This window comes from Exserohilum turcica (genome assembly GCF_000359705.1).
Source record: "Exserohilum turcica Et28A unplaced genomic scaffold SETTUscaffold_4, whole genome shotgun sequence".
NCBI classification, from domain to species: domain Eukaryota; kingdom Fungi; phylum Ascomycota; class Dothideomycetes; order Pleosporales; family Pleosporaceae; genus Exserohilum; species Exserohilum turcicum.
In genome coordinates, this window is record NW_007360247.1 from 831,816 (window position 1) to 847,863 (window position 16,048).

A 16,048-nucleotide genomic window follows, 5' to 3' on the forward strand; every position below is an offset into this window, starting at 1 on the left:
GTAGTAGTAGTAGTAGAGGTAGTAGTAGTAGTAGTAGTAGAAGTAGTAGTGTTATGGGCGAGAGAGGCCTAACTAACGAGTATGCATTCACCTATTGTACAGAAGAAGAAAGATACAGAAAAGAACTATCTAGAGGGCCCTCCTTTTATAGTTGTTACTCGTACGAACGCTCAGACCTTTAGTCTTCCTCCTTACTTAAGCTTGTTCGTACGTAACTAACCACGTCATTTAGTCACGTGACTAAAGTCATGTGATTCACTGCCATGTGACCTGTAGGTCATGCCTCTCTGGCGTAGCCCTTTACAAGTAGTAGTAGTAGTAGTAGTAGTAGTAGTAGTAGTAGTAGTAGTAGTAGAAGTAGTAATAGTAGTTTTGTGTAGGCGATTCTAGAAGTAATTAGTTATTTACTTGCTAGGCAGCCTTCTTAAGCTAGCGTAGCGCTAGCGTAGCCTAATTACTTTATAAATATTTTAATATTTTTATAATAAAAAACTATAATACTTTATAGCTATAAAGTAGAGCGTATAAGCTTTCTTTTAATACTTATATAATAGGTTTCTAACTTTTATTAATAGAGGTATATGTGTGAGAGTGGAACCGCATTAGGAAATGGAGGCTTCTAAAGCAGGAAATGGATGCTGTCTTGGCCACTCGCTGCTTTTATTTGGCCCGTGCGCTGACCCCATCAGATATAACCGCGCTCCCATCGCCGTCCTACTCACCTCCCACTATCGTCCCTTTCCTCCCTCCACTTCACTCCCTCCTATTGGTCGCTCGGACTGAATCTGTGAGGCATTTTCGTTCTCTTGGAGATCATGCAATCGCTGCACTGCCTGGCTGTGTCATCCACCTTACCCCCTCCTTTGGGATCCACGATTATGCCTCTGCGCTATGTCCTTTGCCAGACTCTTTTAACACGTTTTCTCAATCACCCTGCGAACAGCTCTGTCTCTACCTAAAATTTGACCACTCCAACTCTCTCGCCTGTCTTATGGTGGGAAGTCTTTGCATCAGGGCTTTCATGAACAGTTTGCAACCATTCCTTAACTTTCACTCTCTCGAAAGCGAACGCCCTTCCCAGTCTGCTCATCCTCGATCTTCCACGTCATCGCTTACACGGATCAGCAACAAAGGGGCTTCGGACTCCCTGATTATGTCTCAACACGAAGCATTAAGCCAGTAAAACTCCAGCTGTACACCTAGCGAGGTTACATTGGCCTGTAGCCTTAAAGAAATAATTGGATTTGAACCGTCCAAGTGTCACCGAAAGCCCAGTTTCACTAAAAAATCACGCCAGAAAAGCCGCAGCTAGAGTCCGACCCGCTACTCAGCTATGCAGGTAGCGGTCAGGCATGTACTTCCCGAGACTGCGCCGCAATACAGATTGGCAGAGCCTGGGTCCATGTGACTGCCTGCATGGTGGCGATGTCCTATTCAGGCGTTACATATCAGGGGTAGTGAGGGCTAGAGCGGGCATTCAGCACAGCTTGGGCGCCAATCTTTCGGTACTGTGTGGCTCATGCCGCCCAAAGCCTGACGTCTAGAGTCTGAACACGGGTTTAAGCTCGTATCTGGGTTTCGGAGTGGCCGACGAGCTGAAAAACGCGGGTTGGAGTCTCCATGCTGAGTAGACGGGCTCTGACAGCAAAGGGGGCGGGACCTGTACACAGCCTGAAGCCTGGGAATGCATTGTACTTCCTCATATCCAGTACGAGCGTTGGTGGGAGATTTGCTCACGTTTCCATCCAAGAAGAAAGGGGCTTCATGCGAAGGCTTCATCGCCGCTGGCACTTCGCAGTCGCATGATACATTTGGGTACACCACGCGAAGCTGATTCGACTCTAGTCTAATATGCCGCTGGCAAGGGTGCCCAGTTTCGAGCACGGTCTCGTACGGGCTGCTACCTGATGGGCGCTAAATGCTATTCCAGAGGGCTCTTCGAAAGGATTCACATAATAAAAGAAACCTCAACCGTGGTATCTTTGCCTATTTAAACCTCTGCGTCTCCTCTCTCCTCGCAGCACCAGCACGTCCTCGAGCCACAACAGTAGCGATGGCTTTGTTCTCTGACACTTTTTCCATACCTCACGCACAAGGCTCTCTTCAAATAATACAGTACAGTGGGCCTCCAAAGCCTAAGCAAACCTCTCGCCGGAACCCCTCAAAGGCCCTGTCAAACAAACACAGTCCAAAATCGAACACTCAACTGGAGAACAAAGAGGATCTTGTACCAACGTCGGACCAAGTCGAAGTCATTAATTTGACATATTTAGGTAGGCATCCCTACAGCTGGCGTAGCCATACTGTGTTCATTCTAGTGTTCTATAACGACTGACACAACCGTATTTGGAGAAGATAACAGCGATATCAGCGGTAGCAGTGGTAGAGGAGACAGTGATATTAGCAGTTGCGACGATTTTGCGCCCCAGAACGAAAGTGAAGGCGAAGAGTTTAAGCGAAACTTGGAAGAAGGCACAGAGGACGAGAGCTCAAACCAGCCAGCTCCTTCTGAAAACGTTAGTCAAGGCAAGTGCCGGAGTGCGATCGTGATAGTGGCTCTCGCACACCATTTCTGACATTGCGTAGAAAATACGGTCGTTATCGACGACAGTCAGTCCAGCGTAGATACAGAAGAGGGCGACTCGCACGAAAATGATGCAGGTACGCAGATAGGCGATCGGCTTGAAGTCTCGAACATCACAGCTTCGGAGTTTCGCTGTGGGGGGTGTCCTATAGAGACGGAAAATCTTATCGACTCCGATGCGGTTGGAAAAGCAAAGACTCAAATGAGTGGGTTCCCGCTTCGCAAATTTTCATCGACTCCGTCAATGAGCTCGTCGAAGATGAATGTCGAACAATCAACGCAAGGCAGTCCTCCTACGATTGAAAACACGAGTAGTAGCAGTAGCAGCAGCAGCGATACCGACGACGATCACTATGATCGCGGTAATCAGATTGCGTGGCTGACCCGCAAGCGGAAACGCTTCTCGCCAACCAAGTGGCACATTCCATCGTCAAACATGACATCGAAGCAGCGCCTTAAGCACAACGTGCGCCCAGCGAAGCAGCGAAGGCTACCCCCCTCCGGTGGCAGGCAGTTCTCCAACCGTCTTTTGGCCCTGAAACCTCTTTCAGGACCACTGTGCAGCGGATACGATGCTAAAATCTGCTACAGCGATGACAGCAGTGAATATCGCTCGCGCAAGCATAAGCGGAAGCGCATTCAGGGCACTGCGAGCAACGACGACGATGACGACGACGAATATGAGGTAGAGAAGATTCTCAATGCCCGTGTCCATCGTAGAAAGCTACAGTACCGTGTCAAATGGCTAGGATATGAGGAGGATCCGGAGTGGTACGATGCGTCTAACTTCAAGAATAGCCCGCACAGACTCCGGGATTTTCATGCGGCCAATCCTTCACACCCAGGCCCTCCAAGAAGGTTGGAGATGTGGGTACATTGCTGGGAAAATGATGGAGATGCGGGTAATCATCCTGATGATAACAAGCCTGAAGAACTGAACAATTAGGTGGGATACTATTGATGGACTGGCGTTTCGGACTAAGTTTGCGCCGCGCTTTGGTTCGGGAGCATTCTGTCCGCTAGCCAAATATAGAATAGTGCTCCGCAGTAAACCTTTGAACGCACTGTCAAGGGAATTTCCACCACCTGCCCTCCGGCCTGCCTCCAGGCAACTGGCGGGCACGCGACATATAGATCTCGTGCCCTTACGTATACTAAGGTAATGTCCATCTTTAGATAGCGAGGCGCATCCCGTTACGAGACAAAGTACAACTAGTTCGTTCTTTTATTTATACTAGGTTTTCTCTACAAAACAATTCATCTTTCATGGTTTGCTGGAAATTTTTGATCTATGTAAGCCGAAGTCACGTGTGTACATGTGACCCTCATCATGTGCTCAAGGCTGCCTTTCAGCCATCATCACACACACAAGAACAAACACCTCAGTAAACACTATTATATACATTCTATCACACCTACAGCCCACTTGTACCATATACAATCGATCTTGTACACCCTCCATTTCTGCTTACAATCTAGTTATTATACCTATAAGAGAAGTAAGTTACGTAGTCCTCAAAGTCTTTATACGAGCTAGGAAAGAACATTATAAGTAGTTACACGATCCTTGAATGAGTCGGCGTTGTTAGTAGAGAGGATGTGGCTGAAGAGATTTCTACCAGGCTTCGATAGTCCTTGTCACACAACATCGTATCCAATTCTTATCAACGATCCTGCCTACCCCAATCCGTTCATACGTCCAGGTTCCTTTATTGTATTCTTTTAGTGCAATGGTGTCTAACCACTCTTCGCCCATATAATCAAAGTCTTTGATCAAACCTAGAGAAGACGGGGGCCGGAATGTTGTTCGCCAGCGCCTAATCACTGCCAAAGAAAGCGGCGCTTCAATGGTCTTAGGGATATCCGTATCCAGGAGAACCCAACCGATGATACTTTTTTTCTCATCTTTGATCACTTCAACCCTCTCAGGGATACTCAACTTTCGAGGGGTTTCCTCAGGTATGTATACCTCCGACGACTCGCACTGTCGGTCTCGGCTCCTAGTGCACATTAGAGCCAAGAATCTCGATGAGATCTTTGTCATCAGAGAGGTTCAAAGAGTGTAAGTTGTCTGATCGGATTACAGTACCGATCATTCCTGTCCACTTTACGCTTCCGGTGATACACGTGCGCGACTTATTTGGACATGTATTCCGACAGCCGTGCTCAATATTAAAGTTGGGCTCTGAGATCTCGCAAATAGTTTCGTTCATTTTAGAGTTCTCCCCCAAGCCATAAGTAATAGCACCGTTGTAGGTGGCCCAGGTCCATGAGGGTGCGCGAAAGGATTTCAATCTCGTCATGGGATCATTGGAATGTGATCGCCACAGTAGTTAGTTACCCTACTAGGTCCAGCCAGTCTGAGCTAGACGTTGACGTGCCCTTCCAACCTTCCGACCACCCGCATGACCCCAACATGCCTAATTACACCCTCTGGATATGCTCTCGAATATCGCTACAACAAATTCACTAGTCCATGTGTCGGACTCTCTCCCATGTTATATCATAGTATTATCAGGTCTTATCTTTCCTCCTGCCATGTTTGATTGATTCTGCTTAGTTGTTGACATAAGAATCTTTAAACATCTTGCCAAAAAAGGCCAATGCGCTATCTTTTTGAGGTGGTTCACTGATGTATGCGGCGTATCATGATGATCGAGGACCTGCTAGTTCAGTATTGCGGATCACAACCCTTCCACACACAAGTGGTCAACCTGCTACATAGGGCGTACATTGCATGCATGGGAACATGTACAGACTGCCATGCACTAATAGTGCGTCAATAGTCTTGATTGATTAGAGTGTCTCTTGGTGTGCATCTCGCTTGTTGTTCCGTTCATAACAAGTCAAGTTCAAACAAGGTAGTTAAGCGCTTTGCTTGTATGATGTGCATAGGTTGTTGTTCCGCGATGCAGCCAGTCCTTATCGACTGCGTTGGCCTCAGACGTGGGTCAGCACGCCAGAAGCCCCTCTTTCTTTGGAGCTAATCGGTTTAGAGGTGTGTGACTAGTTGTTACCTGCCGCCCTCCACGTCATGTCCGGCTTGGCGTATCTTACCGGTCACAATCTGTAGGCCATCCTACACCAGCAACGGTTCGGCGAGCACGGCTGTATTTGCGCCAGAACAACCCATATCTATCGAGGCTGCTTTCTCCACTACGCTAGGCAACAGCTTACCGTTGACTTCCACATTCTGCGTACTGAGATTGATGATGAATCTTGGAACATAACTATAACGCTTTCTATAAAGTTCAGCATATAGGCGAAACAAACGTATCAGATTCTGACTCTAAATACATCATCAATTCTTTTCCCTTCTAAGCACCTCAAAGATTAGCTTTGTTAGTTTTCCTTGTCCTATCTACATATATAAGCACTGACGAATGCAGGAAGATAGCAAAATGTGCACCTATGTTGAGATCGAGGAGAAGTATACAGGCTGCACCGCAAGTCCAAAGCATGTTATCACAAAGAAAAAATACGATACAGATGGATGTCAAAAGGCCAAGGACTCTGGGTATCATTGTAGTGATGAAGCGACGCCAGTAAAGGGACTTAACGGCCAAGTTATTCAGTTTGGCTCCTCCAAGAAACCAGGGCCATGCCCTAGGTGCTTGTAATGGTTGCCATAATAGACGAGCCTCGGTATGCTTAGTTCCAACCCAATCTAGACCACGCTGACGTCTTGACAAGAACAATTGCAACAATTCCTACGGCGAGGATGACGATGGGGAATGATGAGGAAGGCGGTACGTTTGTCAAATGGGGGTTTCCATCGGAGATGATTGCTTATACTTTCATCAGTAAAGCGGACTTAGTTTTAGCTTATACGTTCATCACCTTCAATATCATCACGTACGTCCTCAGCACTGTCGTACTTTGCTTGCCAGCACTTCGTGATGACTTGCCCAACCGGCCCAAGTGAGGTAGTGCTGGGGAACTCGCCTTTTTGGAAGAGACGGACAATTTGTTCGTCTGAGCGTCCATGGTATGGAGCAGTTCCTGTCATGATGTGATAAATCACTGAGCCGAGAGCAAAAATGTCAGCATGTGTTGACAACAATACTCCTGGGTACTGGTGACTTTCGGTTATCGCAACTAGTAGATTGGATCCGTCGAGTGAGGATCCTCCAAAGTCTCCCAGCTTAGCATCTAGACCTTTTGTTAAGAAAACATTACTACAGGTTAGGTCTCCATGAATAACTTTGACTGAGTGGACAAAAGAGAGCGCATCTGTTATTTGCTGGACCCAACGGAGTCTTTGGGCATAGCCAATGTCCATGCGCTCAGAAAGGGTTGAACGTAGGTCAAATCCAGGTGCGTACTCGAGTCGTATACCGAATCTATCAAAAGGCCCATAATATCGCAAGAGTCCGTTATGGCCACCACGCTCTTCAAATCGCTCGTAGATGCGCCTTTCCACCTTAAGGGAGTCGGCATATGTCTCGTCATGCGGGGTTTTAATGATAGTTTGCGACGCAGCGTCGAGGCAGACCATACCGGTGTTTCCATAAGCAACAATGTCCTTTAAACCGAATCCAGTTGGATATTCAATCGAGCCGTTGTCCATGTTTCAAACACTAGGGAGGTGTAGGATCGATCTGAGCGCAGGGCGCGCTGGCAGTAGTAAGAGGGAAGAGTGCCGAAAGAGTACAGGAAGAGAATTTACGTTAGAATGCAGAGTCATCAATGAGCTGGAATGCAGTAGTTAGACACAATCAAAGACTACGGCAAGACTTGGTGAACTTACATGTTATCAACAGAAGCATATACATGTACTAAAAACCAGGAGGCAGGCGCTAGGTACCTAATGCTGTAGCGGCGACGATATATCTCCGCAGAGACGGCTTACTTGCGACGGATTTTCCGGGAGAAGAGGCGTACTGGACGTGGGCAGAGACGTGTGAAGGTTGCTTAGTGGACTATCTTTTGGTTGCCAACAAAGGAGGACTGGGTTGCAGCCGTGCTTTCTCAGCTATGCCCGACTAGGCTGACTTGGCAGACAGCCGACGTAGTTCGGACACCGATTGTTCCGTCTTCCCCACTTCATCTCGCCAAAACGAGACCAGATTCTCCATAGGTTCGCTGCTTCCCCACCATCATCTTTCTCTACCCTACGGAGCATTCTCGTTCGTCTCGTCCGTGATATTCTTTCCCCACACCCTTGTTTATGGATATAACTTTGACTAAGCTAGATCGATCTTAAGGTGTCTAAGCATGCTGTGTCGTAGACCTTGGCACAGCGTGTTCCGCGATGCCACCTTGGCATACATGGATTTGCCCAATTGATACGACTTGTCGAACCTAGAACGTGCGAATGAGACGATATTAAGGTATTGCTTGCTAGGGGTTTTTCCCCTTCCTGTTCTATATGCATGCAGGCTTAGCCTATTTAGACATGGTCGTTTAATTAGCTCACTTACGCAGTCCTAATGATGCTACTGCTTAATTGTTGTTCCGATATGGTAAATTTGTCATTTCTTCTACGTTCCGTTATTGTTTCGTTATCATTTCGTTAGCGTTCCGTTAGCGCTTAGGGAGCGCTTCGTTAGTGCTTCAATAATGCTCCAATACTATTTAACTATCCTCCCGCCATTGCTTCGTTCTCGCTTCGTTATTATTTTGCTTTCACTTCGCCTTCAACTTATTATCGCTTCGTTATCGCTTCGTCTGCACTTCGCTGTATCAGCATAATGGAATACTCAGAAATTATCAAGCAGCTTGAGAAAAAAAGGATTACCTTCGAGAATGATACGTACCAAAAGCCTACATCTCGAGACATTCAACGTTGGAAGACCACACTCCATGATGACGCTGCTCGCTTGTCCGGTTGTCGCAAAAGCATCCAACTTCGAGCACATAGGTTGTCAAAACGCATTCAAAAAGAATTTGGCGACGGGGTACTACTCCTTGTACTTTCCCTAAAATGTCGAGCCGAGTTTGTTAAAATCGAACCACAACCTTTTATTAGTGCGTTAAGGAAATGGTGGAAACATGTTACCTATCCCAATGAACTCAAGATGGTTGCTTCAGAATGTTTCCGGCTACCACATTCTGAAAGAGTGGTTGATTTGGAAAGAACTCGATCAACATTAACCGGTCAAAGTGCAGCCGATGTATTTGGTGCGCCAATCTCCATTGCAAAGGTCTCTAGCTAATGCTTCGCAGAAGATGCAATATGGGATGCTGCACGAAGTATACCTAGCCCAGAAGCTCGAAAGGCTTGGGCCAATAGTGCCTACTCTCATTTGACTCTATTAAAGCAACTCAACTGCGATACTACAAATAACGGCGAAAATGCCAAGGTAGCTATCATGGCAGACCTAGACATAATGGAACGATACGTTGGTGATCGTCTGTTTCAAGCTGCTCAAGCGAGCAAGATGAGAATTGGGGAACAAACCAAACTCACTAAAGCATTTTCTCTATACCTCGCACGCGACTCTGGTGAGGACTTTGTCTTAGAGATTTGGATGTGCTTCATACATGGACTTTCTATTTTAGAAGAAGAGAGGCATATGAAATCAGTTGAGGATTGGAGGGCGGTACTGGGTGAGTACCTCTACTCAGCAATGGCGACTAGCAAATCCAGGAAGATAGAAGAGGAAACTGGAAACCCAACAACTGAAGCAGTAAAGCTGTCTTTTCCAAATGGCGACCATTACGACGCTAAGTTGGAAGTGAAGATAAATTTTGACACAGGTCGTGCGATTTGGAATGAAGGTTTTCCCTAGTTCCCCCGCACCAATTTGAAACTCATTTTGTTAACGATCACGCTTCGACCCCTGGGTAGAAGAGCGTCAATTGTATCTATGCGTGCGTTTTGCTGTGTCATTTCTCTAACACCAACACTTATTCTACCGTCACCAGCCTTCCAAGACATAAGTCTGTCGTAATCAACTGCTTCGAATGTACAATAATCGATTTCTTCATAATCCCCATTGGAGGTTCTTTCAGCCTGATGCGATGTCAACTAGGGTTTGGACCAGGCACTTAGATTGGTGTTTACCTCAGGCATGAGAGAAGGATTGAAAGTTGAGATAAAAGTTTCACCCTTCAGTTCTGTATTGTGCGTTCTATGTCCTGCGTGGATAGAAGTATGCGTTGAAGTGACACAGTAGTTGTGTCTTGCTCTAGTCCGCGCGCACGCTTACGTTCGGCTTCTGAGGTTGGCAAAGGGCGGTTTGACTGTAGAGATTGGGTGGTATTCACGTCTGAAGTTGAGGATCTGTGCTGTAGACAGCTATGTAAGCTTGAAGGTTAGCATTATCTACTAAACGTACACGCTGTTGAGAATGTCTTACAGGAAGTTTCACTCGTAAAAGCAGTAGTGGGTACAATAATTCGAGTGATTTCGAAATGTATAAGTGTGATGGAAATTTGAGTGCCTAATGTAAAGCCTTTTCGCAAGATGAGTGTGCATGGCGTTGATGCCCGATGAAATAGCAACGTGAAAGAAATTCAGGCGGCGATGAATTGGGTCATAACTACCCCACCTTCCGCATCTATCATCTCACGTGATCATACTTAACTGCGCCACCTGACTAGCTGCTTTAATTCTGCTTTCAACCTAGCTCCGCTTAGTAATACACACGCTCTCTTCGCTTAAGTTCTCTTTCTCTTGGTGTTCGTTTGGTGTTCGTTTGGTGTTCGTTTGGCCTTTATTTAAATGAGAACTTACCCTCCTGTGCTTGAACAACGACCAAAAGTACACAAGCGTCTTGTAGTATGTGTCTCTTCTTGTTGTTTCATTTGCATCGTTTCACGGATTAATGAAACTACTAGTATGACTAAATGCTTTGATCGATTTGCTGTTGTTTTCTTACTGTCGAATAATGTCGAAAGCTAATTCACAAGATACTGCTCCATGATAATTAGAGCGATAATCCATCACCTTAATGCAATTTCCTGCAACTGCAAATGTCTCAACAGCAAGCTGCATGATTCGGTGAAAGGGTGGCGTTGTTCCTTGGTTTGCAGCATGGATCCAAGTGTGATCCAAGAATATGCCACTTCTGCAAATAGGCGGATCTGGTGTATCATGAGCCAGGGTACGGTGGTTACTGATCAGCATGAAGCGCAGGTAGGGTTATAGATGTTGATATAAAGCACGGTCGTCAACCAGCAGTCCACAGGTACTCTAAATTGGTTATACTTACCTCGTTACATTTGCCCATCCCAGGTGTACACAGAGGTGTGTTGGCAGGTCTCTCGCCCCTAAACCCAACCAGAGAAGTATTTGTGCTTTGTCGGCTCTTCTACTACAACTGATAGTGTACGATTGGCTCGTTCATTGGGAAACGTACTAAAGGTAGGTTTGCCTAACTAAAGTTTTCCCGCCACTGACAGGAGTAGCACTATCAATATCCATGCCTCACTCTGAAAATAACATAGAGTCTTCGGATTTTGACCCTCTTCCTGATCGAAACGACGAGCAAACTGCAAATGGCATGGCTGGTAATAGACCTAGTCGTGGCTATGATGCCTGTACTCAGAATGATGACGTTCGCTCTGAAAACCGCTCGATTTATTTAAGCGACCATATGTCACCCAACAACGATACTGGGCAGCAGAGGACCACGAATGGTGCCAATACTGAATCAATTGAAAGTGGCCGACAGTCTAGCTGAAGCGTCGCTCTCGCGGGGTTTTGGCATAAGTCTTGGCATTCTACAACGTTGGCACGTGCCGTGGGGCGCGGGGCACGACGCTAGTTGATCAAGTTAGGTTCGCCAGCGTGTTCGGACTAATGCCAACAAGGCTTCAATGTGTTATCAAGTACATCAACTCTGTGTCTATAACTCTAAAATTAACAATTTTCTCTCATGTCATTACACATCTATCTGCCCACCCACTCAAAACTCGACGAACGAGTTGCAGAGCTGAAACTTGGTGACCACTCGGCACTTAGTACTGCAAATTTCACTGTCCTTCGATATAAAGAAAATGAAACTCATAAAGCCATCGTCGATGAAGTTCTTCGGTCTAGAGTATGTAATCAGCAGCACTTCCGATAAAAATGCTAACAATACTTAGTTGAACGATATCGGCAATGCGGTAGGAAAGCGCTTGAGCCGTCCGTCTATGCAGCCAGAAATTATGCGCAACATATCTGGTTGCATCACTACCAAGCGAGGGGAGATATTCGCTATCGTACCTACTACTCCACTGCTTGAGACCCCTCAGCCAGCTACCATCTATCTTTGGAAGAACAAGGCGGAGAAGGTAGCGAAGCCGTTCGAGAAAGGAATACACATAGTGCTTGAGGAAGTTTCCTTCTCAGTGTCAGATTCCGCTAATTTTTGTGTACTACCATTTCAGCACAATCATTAGAATGAAAAGTAATGATGGAGACGACTCATAAGTTTGATGACCGCCTATGTCTTTACATAATGTCTTGGTATTCCTGCATAAAGTCGCTCAAAAATAACCCATCTGCAACTGTCGTTAGCGGCGACTCGAGCTCATTGTCTAAGCCTCGGTCCGGCAGATCTACGTTATTTCGAGGCGAATTTTCTGCTGGTCCGTCTGACAGCACATCAAGTTGACTAGATAAGTGCTGTTGACTAAGGTTCGAGCGATGTAGATCAATCATTGATGAATGAGATGATTGCATGATAAATTTGCCGCTGCCACCACTCAATGCTTGGTGTTCTTCTGTTGACGCGTTGCTCACCTCTATAAATGCCACACTAGACACTGCCGTGCTGCATTTCTCTGAAGTACCCGAGGCGAATGACGATGCTTGAGCTCGCATTAGAGGCGAGAAACCTGTTGCAACTAAGTTCACATGACTTTGGCTGCCATGCTGGAGCGAGTGAAGGACATTTGCTGCAAGAGTAACATCGGGGGCTTGGTGCCCTCCTTGGATATCAGAAAGTGCAGCTTCGGAACTAGATGTGTGACCGTTTTGATCATCATCGTAATTGCTGCACATCTGCATCTGAGTTGTGGACATGCCATGTTTTGAGATTTTCCGCCGTTTAGTAGCGTTTTTACTTGTTTCGATAGAGTCTCCAAGCAATGTAATGTCGGTACTAGATTCGGGTTGTACTGAAGGTCGTAGAAGAGTCAAACTAACGACAGGGTTTGTGCCTTGCTCCTGTATAGATTCTGTATAGTTAGAGAATAGTCTAAAAGCTATTCAAGTAAAACCTACGAAATTTGGAATGGAGGAGAGTGAATATGCGTTGTACTGGTTCCGAATACCGCTTAGAGTCTTCGATCAGCTCCTGACTTAACCAGCTAAACTGATTGATAGATGGAATTTCCTTGTTCTTCCATAGAGTTTCATACCTAATGATATTAACGACGCAGGGCAAATGGAAATTAGAGCGCATACTCAGTTGTTGATATAGAATCAGAGGCAGTGATGACCAAACCTGGCGTTAGATGGAACATCTGGGAAATGACGTTACCCTGAATTATGTATCTATTGATCTGCCTTCGCTTTGTATCTTTCAGTTTTGGTGTCAAGTTCTCATATTCCGGCTCCAAAGCTAAAACCATTCGTTTCTTGGCGCGTGCGATTGCTGCCGAATCTCCATATGTTGAGCCATTATTCCACCAGGTAGCCAGACTCGCTTTGTGGAAAGGAAGCTGTATGTTACCGAAGTTTTCGGAAGCGACTATAGTTTTATATGACCATTGTTCGGGGGTTGAAAACGTCATGTGGTCGAACAGACTTTGCCCATCTGAAAGGAATGCTTCCAAGCTCTTCTTGTCTTTTTGTTGTTTTGACTTCCATCCTGTCCAAATCTTTGCCGAGAGATTTTCACAAAACTTTGTCAAATCTGTGTCTGGATTTGAGGGTTCTAAACTTTTTCCAGGTTGTTTGTTGTTACTGCCATTCTCGAAAAGAATTCCTAATGTGTCGTTACCCTCACGGAGTCCTGGGTCCTCTGCGCCACTGTTTCCTGTAAACCGGAATATCTTTTCGCTCATATTTCTCTGGGTCGGGGACGGAACTGTTTCCACGTGCTGTTCAATGATAGAATTGATTAAAATCCGCTTTTGTCGGCATACTTGATGTAACCTGATGATGATTGGTCCGCTTTCTGTATGTATTGTAATTGAGCCATTGGAAGATGCACTGCAGTTGATTCCAAGGTTACTGGTGATAGTACACTCGAGTTCCATCGCGCATGATATGATAGGTGTTCTCAAATTCAATTGGGGTGTAGTGAATACAGTCTGTGTTCGTTGTGTTGTGCTTGCTATAAGCTGTCGACGCCAAGCAAAAACCAGACATCATGTCTGGTTTTCGCTTGGCTATCCATTCCTCGGCAACAAGGCTTCTGTTTGCCCCTGCACAATCCCCTCTCTTGGCGCGCAGTATCTTCTCGGTTGCCGCTCGTGCAATGTGCCAATAGCGTGATACAGGGATGGCAATGCTAATATAAAGGCCCTAGACAGCTACCACCAGGCTTTCCCCACTCATCCATTCGGGAAGCCCTCCCCTGCGGTTTGAACGCCACAGAAACTTACCTTACCAACCCGGAGATACCGCTCCACATGACTCTGATCCGCGTAGCGTTGAGCAAGAGGCCTTTCCGCTGCAGGCTTCGTAAGCTGTGAAAGGGCCTGCTATCGCCAAGTCTGCCATGCTAGTCTTAGAAAGGTGTCAACCGATGAAGTATTTTACTACGTGATTAGATTGTGCAGACAGGAGCTGTGGCTTGAACTCACGGTATCCAACTCCCAGCCAAGCTATTGGGGCCGCGCTGCGCGGGTTGCCTCGTATCCACGCTCCCGTCCATGTCGGTCATCGGCAAGCACCCTGGCTGGAGCCAGATCCCAGACAACAGTGGCCTCTCATTGTCCGAATCGTTTCCAAAAAGAGTCGGTTGAATGGTTGAGATACTCATATATCATGCACCTTTCCTGCAAGGCTACAACGTCCTTCTGTTCATTGCCTCACCGCTCTTGCGCCCTTTACCGGTTGCCTTCTTTCGAGCTAGTTCTGCTGACACAATGGTTCCATTTTCTGCAGATGTATCTCTGGTATGTGGCCTGCCCCTATCTTTCGAGTCCAAATTTCAAAGGATAAGAACGGAGCTAACCTTCTGGCCTGGTTCTCTAAAGGACCAACCATCTCAAGAAGACATCGTCATTTGCCCTGATTGTAAGAGGCTTCCTTTTCGAACCATGTTTGTAATTTGAGTAAACATGGATATTGACTTGACATAGTGGGCGGGAAATACCAATGCAGGATTTGCTCAAAATACTTCCCCTGCCACGAGCCATATCAGCACCACGTAACCAAGCACGGCGAAGCTATCAAACATATTTACACCAAATCTAGGCAATTAAATCCCACCAAATCAGACATCAGGGCCTATCATGGTGTCTATTGCCATCGCGGTATCCATTATGTTCGAGTAACTATCTCGGAATTCTTTGGATCTACCTCTTCGATACGGAAGATAGATGAGGAAGATGTGTTGACCTTTGGAGATTTCCATGAAAAAAAATTCAACTCTACGGAAATATACAACTATACATTAGAAAGAATGGAAGAGTTCGATAGCCGGTGTTGCAGGAGAATTCCCAACACAACCGTGGTAAGGACCCTACGACGTCTATCTTCACATGCGAAGACTAATCCCATACAGTTCAGTCCCAAAAACATTTTGAAATTGCTGCGATCATGCTTCGCGTGTATTCCGACACCGAGATGGTTAAGACCTAGACATTGGCCCAGCATACCAGACCCGAGAGCGACATCGCTCTATCCGTCAACTGAGGCTACCACTACCAACAACGCGCATCTTCTGGTTACTGATGATCTAATCTCAATTGAGAGTCAACCTGTATCATGGAAATCTCTGGGACACCGTCAAGATTCAGCCAGACCAGCATATTCATACCCCTCATCACCAACTGTGCCACAAACAGCCCTGGTTGAGGCCACTCCAACGTATGCTGCTACTGGTCAACTACGCATCTCACCTCCTTTCCAGGCGACAAATTTTCTTCCTGAGAGTGTCACTGGAATCGTAGCTGTAGGTTCTTTCTGCTCGACTTCCAATGGTGTTCGCGGTCACAAGGTACTTGTCGCAACCTGGTCAGATACTGTAATGCTCTTACAGCAAGTGGATCTTGATGCGCTTCTTTCACACGAGCGTCTTATGAATCAACTACAAGATATTGTTGGTGAACAGGCTTTTGGGGAGTTGTTGAAGTTTCAGGACAAGTGTATGGATATTCTTGAGCCTGTTTATCGGGGCATCCTACCAGATGATTTACCAATCAGAGTAGGCGAAGAGCTTTCGTTAGAGAAGTGTTCTCCAATGCTTCTGGCCCACGTCAACAACTGTATTCATATCTAGATCGTTCTGCAATATCATTCCATTTTCCTTGGTGTTATACCAATTTTTTTAAGGAACATTGTGTGTATGGCATCTTGTACGAGTGTCCTCCGACTCGACTGGAAAGTTGATAAAGTTAATTGCTGGAAGTGGG

The 16,048-nt window shown here is 46.1% G+C and overlaps 8 protein-coding genes across 8 annotated transcripts; 4 read left to right on the forward strand and 4 right to left on the reverse strand.

The window, feature by feature from the left end:
• Nucleotides 1-2,053: 2,053 nt before the first annotated feature.
• On the forward strand, nt 2,054-3,181 carry SETTUDRAFT_32918 (uncharacterized protein; the record flags this gene model as incomplete). The annotated part of the gene is made up of 5 exons (XM_008029890.1): nt 2,054-2,273; nt 2,353-2,538; nt 2,587-2,661; nt 2,704-3,050; nt 3,176-3,181. The coding sequence occupies 5 exons, from the start codon at nt 2,054-2,056 to the stop codon at nt 3,179-3,181; spliced, it is 834 nt and encodes a 277-aa protein (XP_008028081.1).
• A 1,403-nt stretch (nt 3,182-4,584) lies between these two features.
• On the reverse strand, nt 4,585-4,887 carry SETTUDRAFT_32919 (uncharacterized protein; the record flags this gene model as incomplete). The annotated part of the gene is made up of 1 exon (XM_008029891.1): nt 4,585-4,887. The coding sequence occupies one exon, from the start codon at nt 4,885-4,887 to the stop codon at nt 4,585-4,587; it is 303 nt and encodes a 100-aa protein (XP_008028082.1).
• Nucleotides 4,888-6,235: 1,348 nt separating this feature from the next.
• On the reverse strand, nt 6,236-7,154 carry SETTUDRAFT_42684 (uncharacterized protein; the record flags this gene model as incomplete). Its single annotated transcript, XM_008029952.1, has 2 exons — nt 6,236-6,372; nt 6,425-7,154. The coding sequence occupies 2 exons, from the start codon at nt 7,152-7,154 to the stop codon at nt 6,236-6,238; spliced, it is 867 nt and encodes a 288-aa protein (XP_008028143.1).
• Nucleotides 7,155-9,097: 1,943 nt separating this feature from the next.
• Nucleotides 9,098-10,012, reverse strand: SETTUDRAFT_164277 (uncharacterized protein). Its single transcript, XM_008030174.1, has 3 exons — nt 9,889-10,012; nt 9,594-9,827; nt 9,098-9,542 (listed from the first exon to the last, which is right to left on the reverse strand). Exons 2-3 carry the CDS (start codon nt 9,600-9,602, stop codon nt 9,315-9,317), a joined length of 237 nt encoding a protein of 78 aa, XP_008028365.1. The 5' UTR covers nt 9,603-9,827; nt 9,889-10,012; the 3' UTR covers nt 9,098-9,314.
• Nucleotides 10,013-10,565: 553 nt separating this feature from the next.
• Nucleotides 10,566-11,214, forward strand: SETTUDRAFT_32922 (uncharacterized protein; the record flags this gene model as incomplete). Its single annotated transcript, XM_008029892.1, has 4 exons — nt 10,566-10,667; nt 10,710-10,778; nt 10,859-10,895; nt 10,979-11,214. The coding sequence occupies 4 exons, from the start codon at nt 10,566-10,568 to the stop codon at nt 11,212-11,214; spliced, it is 444 nt and encodes a 147-aa protein (XP_008028083.1).
• A 195-nt stretch (nt 11,215-11,409) lies between these two features.
• SETTUDRAFT_155249 (uncharacterized protein) lies at nt 11,410-11,917 on the forward strand (the record flags this gene model as incomplete). Its single annotated transcript, XM_008030175.1, has 2 exons — nt 11,410-11,574; nt 11,621-11,917. The coding sequence occupies 2 exons, from the start codon at nt 11,410-11,412 to the stop codon at nt 11,915-11,917; spliced, it is 462 nt and encodes a 153-aa protein (XP_008028366.1).
• Nucleotides 11,918-11,969: 52 nt separating this feature from the next.
• On the reverse strand, nt 11,970-13,528 carry SETTUDRAFT_32923 (uncharacterized protein; the record flags this gene model as incomplete). Its single annotated transcript, XM_008029893.1, has 3 exons — nt 11,970-12,697; nt 12,744-12,880; nt 12,927-13,528. The coding sequence occupies 3 exons, from the start codon at nt 13,526-13,528 to the stop codon at nt 11,970-11,972; spliced, it is 1,467 nt and encodes a 488-aa protein (XP_008028084.1).
• Nucleotides 13,529-14,557: 1,029 nt separating this feature from the next.
• Nucleotides 14,558-15,915, forward strand: SETTUDRAFT_32924 (uncharacterized protein; the record flags this gene model as incomplete). Its single annotated transcript, XM_008029894.1, has 2 exons — nt 14,558-14,708; nt 14,774-15,915. 2 exons carry the CDS (start codon nt 14,558-14,560, stop codon nt 15,913-15,915), a joined length of 1,293 nt encoding a protein of 430 aa, XP_008028085.1.
• Nucleotides 15,916-16,048: the final 133 nt, after the last annotated feature.